Source organism: Acanthisitta chloris, unplaced genomic scaffold, assembly GCF_000695815.1.
Source record: "Acanthisitta chloris isolate BGI_N310 unplaced genomic scaffold, ASM69581v1 scaffold18256, whole genome shotgun sequence".
Lineage (NCBI taxonomy): Eukaryota > Metazoa > Chordata > Aves > Passeriformes > Acanthisittidae > Acanthisitta > Acanthisitta chloris.
The window spans coordinates 87,971-95,738 of NW_008676689.1; the positions used below are offsets into that span (position 1 = coordinate 87,971).

At 37.3% G+C, this 7,768-nt stretch overlaps 1 protein-coding gene across 1 annotated transcript in view; it reads right to left on the bottom strand.

Annotated features, from left to right (window-relative positions):
- Nucleotides 1-7,618, bottom strand: part of LOC103803663 (guanine nucleotide-binding protein G(olf) subunit alpha-like) — a 61,374-nt gene extending 53,756 nt beyond the window's left edge. Inside the window, exons 1-4 of the mRNA XM_009076235.1 lie at nt 7,385-7,618; nt 6,998-7,070; nt 6,107-6,161; nt 5,803-5,922 (exon numbers count right to left, since the gene is read on the bottom strand). Of these exons, the coding sequence (XP_009074483.1) occupies nt 5,803-5,922; nt 6,107-6,161; nt 6,998-7,070; nt 7,385-7,544 (408 nt within the window). The 5' untranslated portion in view covers nt 7,545-7,618. The remainder of the gene's footprint in view (nt 1-5,802; nt 5,923-6,106; nt 6,162-6,997; nt 7,071-7,384) is intronic.
- Nucleotides 7,619-7,768: the final 150 nt, after the last annotated feature.

A 7,768-nucleotide genomic window follows, 5' to 3' on the forward strand; every position in this document is an offset into this window, starting at 1 on the left:
GAATTAAAATAAAGGAATTAAAGAAAATCATGGTACAATTTTATAGTTTTCCAGTTCCAGCATATATTATAAATTTGAGAAGTTTAGAGGTTTGGGAATTTGTTGGTTTGTTGCTTGTTTTACTTTTCTCCCGCAAATTGTCCGACATTTGTTTGCAGTATAGTCCCAGCTCGAGTTTTATATTTTTGAAGCTACACAGTTAACACAATGACTGATTATTTCTGAAAACACTACTGGATTAACTGATCCATCACCAGCAAACTTCATGCTTACAGAGAGTAAGAACAAAATACTGTGTAACACTGAAGTATTTTCTGGATCTCACCTACAAAATGCTTATAACTTTTACCGTAACACTGACTAGTGAGAACACTAGTGACTTGGTTTGCAGATTCAGTGAAAAGCAGACACTTTATGCTACATCCCTATGCAAACAGGTGTTTCATACGGAAGGTATCGCTGAGCATCAGCAGAATCTGCTCTTGACATGAAGAACTCAAGTTCACTATCTGCTGTTAATTACCAGTGTACAGCATGAAAACAAGTGCTATCACAACAAAGAAATTTCATCTGTTACCTGATTGCTACTTCTTCCTAATATCCACTACTTTTCAGTATCAGTTCTCGTGACGATTTTAACCTCGGTGCAAAGCCTAAGAAGCTGCCAACAACCGTAACAGCATAAGTGTTTTCAGCTGTCCTTCCCTGACAGCTTCCTTCATTAGTTCTTCAAGTGTTATTAATTCAGGGCAGTAATAATGTTGTTGGACCTATGCAATTTTACCATTATCTGCCCTTCAGATACTTCGTGTTTGTTTAGATAGGAAAACATGTTTGGATAAATATCAAATACTACCAGTGTGCATCTCAGACCACAAAACCCCACAACTGACAGACTTCATTCTTAAAAGGCTAATTAATATTAAAATGTTCATATTGACTCACACCCTACTAATGCTAAGTATCACCACCACAGGTAGACATAAAAATTTTTGTTCATTCTACCCCAAATCGTAAACAACGCCCTAAAGTAAAAATTCAGGCAGAAAGAAAAATTAAGCAAATTCATTTGAGTGACAATATTCGCTGTACTCTGACATTTATTTTGTGGTTTGTTTTTCATGTAAAACACTGCATATTTTCACACTCCTGAGAAAGACAGAAATATAGTGAGTTATTCAAAAACCCCCCAAAAAAGATGATGCTATTCTGTAACTCCTTTGGGACACCTTAAGTACTTTTTAAAGGGAAACTTAAACAATTTGTGGTCAAATAGGACACTAAAGTCACAGAATTAACTGCACAACCCCAGCAAGTTTAACAATATATGAATCATATTTACCATACTTTTAGTCTTATTTAAGTATTCATCCAGGAGAACGATTTTCTACAGTCCAGTAATACACTTCACTTGAGCAAGATTTTCAGTTGCTTCAAGCATTGATATGCACAGGTAAAACCAGCCACCCCCAGGAGTTTGAATTTAAACACCAAGTCTACCAAAAATTTGAAATGCCTAATAGAAGTCTGTGCAACTTCAAATTCTGACCAAAATTGCTTTTCATTCTTTCTCGTGTCTTTATGTTAGGAATAAAAGTCTTGATTTTTAAGAAGAAAACGTGGAGAAAAATGAAAATCATCAAACTGAACTCAAATTGCAATATCTGAAAATCTAAAGCAAACCACAGAACTGACTAATCTAAAGCACTTTCCCTGTCAATGCCCACATCTCATTCTTAAGGACTATATTAAAGAGCTTACCTGACTGATAAAACAGCTGTAAAAATTATTTTTAAAACATACATACTAAAATCACCACAAGGGACTACATAATTCCACAAAATTCACTAATTTATGAAGGTTCAACAAAACACTTTGCCTGTCTAAAACATTCCTAGCAAAGGAAATGAATCTTTTGAAAACTCTCCCGGCTCCCCCAAAACCTGGGTGAAGTGTTTACATATCCTCTATTAAGCAAATGATTCATGTTCACTTGTAACTGGTTGTATAGCCAAACACTTGACTCTGTAGCCTGGTGGTAGCTAATGATTACCTGCTATATACCTACACATAACTGATCAGAGGAGCTTGAGCCAAGGCAAAGCAACTTAATTTGAATATATTTTTTGGAAAGCCAAAGGGCAAAGGAATTATGTACCAAGTAGCTTTGTAGTGCCCACAAAACTCAAATACCTTAATAAAGACAACTGAACTTGTGTGAACACACACTTACATAACACACCATGTTTTTCCACAGCTACCAGCATAATATGGCCTTAATATGTTCACTCTGATTCACAAAGGACAAAATAAATCCCCATCAATAAAGGATTAAAATTGGACCAGGTCAATTCCTGTTAACTTTAGCAAATATCCATCAACACTTTGCCCAAAAAAAAAAATAAATCCTTTTTGGTAGAGCGTGTGTACTTCAGTGTCAGTGTTGAAACCTTTCTGCTGTTTCCACCCTGGAGTATGGAGCTAAGATAATGCCTAAACTAGTCACCAGATGAAAATTTATCTTTATGCCTTTCACAACTTCAAGGAAGAAAATACAGTGGGCACTTGGCTTATTTGTATTCATTAACTTTGTGAAAACTCGATTCCTAATTTGTAGGATTTATAAAATTAGACTGCAACAGTCACTTTGGAAATATTTTGTAAAAAATGTACAGTCTTTTATAAGAGTAATGAAAGACAACACAAAAAACCTGAGAAAAATCAATAAAGCTTTGAGTTGGTTTTATATCAACTAAATAAATCAAGGTAGGATAACTAAACCAAATTAAAGAATAGTTTTTTAAAAGTAAAACTATTTGGGGGCCACTCCACAGACTCTGAAAGTAATGGTAAAAGGCTGTAAAGAGGAAACCATTCGTTTTAAAATCTGTATCACTACTAACTATGATGTTCTGCTTACATTTTGTAGAGAGTCATGTAATTAAAAAAACAGACAAACACTATCTAAGTCTAAATGTGAAGTCCCCATCTTTACTCAAGTTGTTGGTATTTGTCATAAATTGCAATTAAGGGTGCAATTTCACACACAGGAAATTAGTATTTTCATTTCCCCTTATTTTAAAGGACAATTTTTGCAATTAAATGTATATTAGTTAATTTGTATCCAGTTCAAGAATGCCTGTCCAAGCATATCCAGTATGTCACACATCTATTTAGATTAGTGTCCCATGGTCATACTGTGCCATCAGTGAACTTTCTGCATTTCATCAGGGAAAATCTCTTTCAAGACTCATGATAAGGTGCAGTCATTTGCCCACATCTGGCATGCAATGTACTTGAAATGCATCTTCAACCAGCACACATTGATTTTTATGACAAAGATTACATGGCCAATGTCATCCAAAAAATAACACATTGTAATTCACATTGCAGCACTAAGGGTCTGTAACAGCTCATTACCATCCACATTGTTAAACCCCCTAAAACTGTCTCTTCCCTCATTCCAAGGAAGGGTAACCTTTGCCACGCTTTAGAATGTGTAAAAATTTACCCCAGAGGCAACACCTAAGTGCTACCTAGGTCAGCACTTTTTCCTTTAGAACTGCTGTCAAGTAAGGATGATTAGACCTAAAGTCTTGAATGTCTATTGTTAAATACTGTACTGGCTTCTTGGGCCCAGAAGGCCTCATTCCTATTAATTACAGAACTGGTAATGCTTAGCAAACGATGCATAACTGATTACTGTGCATTTATTTTTATATTTGTCCTTATCCAAAAATACTAAATGGGTCAAAAGTTATTTCAGCTGGAAACCTTTTACTTTATGATTGACTTAAACTGGAGTAGAATCAAGCCCTGAAGCACAATCGCACTTCTTTCCATTTTTTTTTTCTCTAATCTGTCTTGCTCACAAATCTTCCTGGAGATAAATAACATAGTAAACCAACAAAAATTTAAAAACCCAAAGCAAACCAGAAAATCTGGGCATACTTTACATTTTACAAATATTAAACCTATGTATTGAGCTGAGAAGGAAACAGAAGGGAAAATATGAAGTGACACAGAAATATACTTACTTCTAAAACCAGCACTGCATTTCCCTTCCTTTTTTAAACTTGCAGCAACTTTATTTATTTATTTTTTTAATTAGGACCAGCAATTGACACTATATCAAATAATGTGATGGTACTGTCAGAAAACCTAATTAAAAGGCACTCAGAAATATTTTTATGTTTAACCAAAATGGACTTCGAATTGAGATTTCAAATGAATGACTGTTTCAACGGTTACAGTGTCCTACTCTTTTCCTCTCCACGACTAAATTTTCTCCTCTATAAAATATCAAACAGTGAGTCAAATTTGACTAGCTATAGTCAGCTTCTATGAAAAAGTAGAAAATTTGCAAACAGTAAAATAAAAATTAAAAAGTATCTCCAGCCCTATGAAAGGCCAGTTTAGCTTTCTTTTATCCCAGAAACTCAAAAGAACAGATGTACTATAGAGAATGGCAAAGTGTATATGCCACCATTTATTTTACTCAAACATCTAAGGTTCAAAATTCAAGCAAAAAAAAAATCCACATAAAATGAGCCACAAATTCCTCAGAACTGCAATACCTGCCTAAGACAGATATTTCATGTCAAGCTCACATTCCATGTCTAAAAAGAGTTTCTCATTTTCACTAACTTACATCTACCAATTGAGCAATTATGCAATATGTGGGTGTACCTTGCAGTCGTTTTCTTAACATCTGCATTCTATGTTAAATTCTAACTGTACAAGATGTCTGATATTTTTTCTTTATCTTGAACCTTCAAAGTGCTAGGTTTACCAGAGGCAAAACCACACATCAGAGAATATGAGTCATATAATAAAGAAACTACTCTTCCCCTTCTCCCCCTTCCACCCTGGAGCTATAATAACCTAAAGACACTCTCTATTGTAAATGGCTTCTTTGGTAATATTGATAGCATGTACAACTCACAGCCATTTAGCCAACGAATGAGGAGTTTTTAAGTCCTTACTGTATCCATAACAAATCGCTTTCAGTATCATTTTAAGGCAAATTAAAAATTGTGCTACTGTAAAAGTAAAATTCCTTACAATATTCAGAATGTCTGTGCACTTGCTTTCATGTCATGCATAAAACATAGTGTTCCTATAAATAATAACAGAAAGAGATAAAAATAATTGAACATAAGATGCCTATGCAAGCTAATCTGCAATGTATCTCTCATTTGTCTACAAAAGAGTAGCCTCCATATAGAAATCCTTAATTTTCTAATGACTCCATATTGAAAGATGGCAACATTTACATACAAGCAAACCACTGCTCATGCCAACTACAACAAGTACAAAAGGAAGCAAACCACCTTACTTGACCACTGCTTACGTGAGTTTCCACTCTGAAGTGCAGTTAAGTATGGGAAACCACACTGAGGCCACTCTAGCCTGTTATTTCCTTTTATATCCTTTTCTGTAGGTAGACTGTAGCTCCTCAGACTAACATCCTGCATCTAATTCCATGTAGGAAAACAGCTTTCAACAACGTCTTATTTGATCTGTCAATACGTATGATTGCATCAGAAAATCTGAAGAGAACTAAATGCAGAAACAGCATTTACAAACAGCAGCAAATAAAGCCATAACAACAAAACCTTGCACCACTAAACAGGTGCAACCACCACAGCCTTGTAAGAAAGTTAACCAGAGGTAACACTGGCATAAGTCATTCCCATGACCATCTTCCAATAAACAAAACCCCCCAATGTTTCAGCAAACCAAACTGAAGCAACATGTTCCCCCTTGAAAGCAGAATAAATCAGTGGTTTCTGTTCTTACCTGTGTATAGTCAAAGTCAGAAAGAGGAGCTATACTCTTGATGTAGTCCATTCGAAATTGGTTTTCTGGGTTGGCCAATGGAACTGGGGGTATTAAAGTGCTCATAGCTGAAACTATAGTCTAGAATTGGATAAAACAAAAGACAAACACATTAATCTGGATAAGTCTAGGATACAGGATCAATAGAAGATAATCCAATCTGATCAGCAAAATGGGATTTCTCTCAGCACAATCTTGGAGAGCCCAATCCTTATCATTTCCAGTACAACCAAGCATTTAAGAACAGTATAAAGTGTGTTCTTACCACAATTGCATCTTTAACATTTTTCCGAATATCCAGTATTTTCTGTTTCTTTTCTCTGCATTAAAACAGAAATATTAACACTTTGATTTTTTCTTCCAAAGCAGTTCAGTCAGTTGCATTTAATTTTTTTTTCACTGATCGCTTGTTTATCTGCTCTTCAATCATTTAGACATACTAGCAGAAAGAAAGCAAGACAAATATATTTTCCCCTTATCCCTTTTCTTGCCTAGTATGAAGAGCAATGCACATTCATCCCTGATATTTTTTCTTTAAATCAAACAATCATAGCCACATCTGCAAAGCCTCCCCTGATGGAGCTGGAAGTCATTCTGTCATTTCTACAGCATGCTGTAAACATGCTCTAAATTAACAACACGTAGTTGAATGCCAACAGATATCTAAAATTAATGCTATGGATTAATAACAGTTTCTGGCAAAGACTTCTTCAGAGAGAAAATGATGTAGCCTCAGAAAACAGGAGGATTTCTAACAAATATGCAGAATTAGTTTCAGTTTTACACTAACCCCAATACCGGAAAAACAACACACACTGTCATGCTGAATATGACTTGACATGTATTTTTGTGTTACAGACAGATGCAATATTTGGTTATCTGCTTCTATGTAAAAAGTAGTCGCCATGTTGTTGCTACACAGGGGCCTGTCAAGCGCTGCAGTAGCAACAGTGTAAAATACAGTAAAGGGGCCAGGAGGAGAAAATGCAAACATACAATAGCAGCAATTTCCTTATTCTCACTCCCCTCCCTCCTTCTAAACGCAGTGTCAAGCCACCAAAACACAGGGGATCAGAGGAGAAATTTCCTAGCCGACCGTGTGTTAACGTTTCCAGCATTTGAGGAAAAAAAGTCACAAAGTGTCAATAATTCTTACTCTGAATTAAATCCATTGACATGCAGGATTCGCATTTGTTTCACAATAGTGCTTTTTCCTGACTCACCAGCCCCTAAAAGAGAAAGAAGGAAAGGAAGAACATTGTGATACACGGTTCAGGCTGGGGGTTCAGAGTGGGGATTTTTTTATTTTTTTTTTGGACGCGACAGCATCTCCCACCAGCTCGGCAGCATTTCTGTATGTGTGCATCCATGTGGCTCAGGCACCGAGCTCGATCTGCGGACGTCTCGCTTACTGCCCAATACAACAGCCAACATTTTTCATACCTAGGGCACACGCCGCATCTCCCCTGTGCGCTGCGCCCCGCCGGGCTGGGGCAGATGCCCCTCCGCTCCCGGTCCCCCACCGCTGCCCCTTCCTCCTTACCCAGCAGCAGCAAGCGGTGTGTCGCTTTATACAAGCGGTGGGTCGCTTTATAAGCCAGCCTCTCTTTCTGCAACTGCTTCTCTATTTTTTTGTTGGCTTCTCGCTGCGCTTTCTCATCGATACGCTGATCCTCCGTTTTGCTGTTGCCCAAACACCCCATAGCCGCTGCTTAGGGTGGATGTCAAATCGCTGCCTTCACAGATTTAGTATTTACAAGGGGGAGGGAGGGGGGGGAAGGCAGAAGACAAATCTTTATATCCGTGTGTCCCCGCGGCGGTTTCTCTCCTCTCCTTCCCCCCCGGCTCGCTCACATAAAATGGTCTCTGGCCGCTTTCCGATCGCAGCAGCGGAGTTGGCTGGTTCGCTCCCCAACGGAGATGCGAC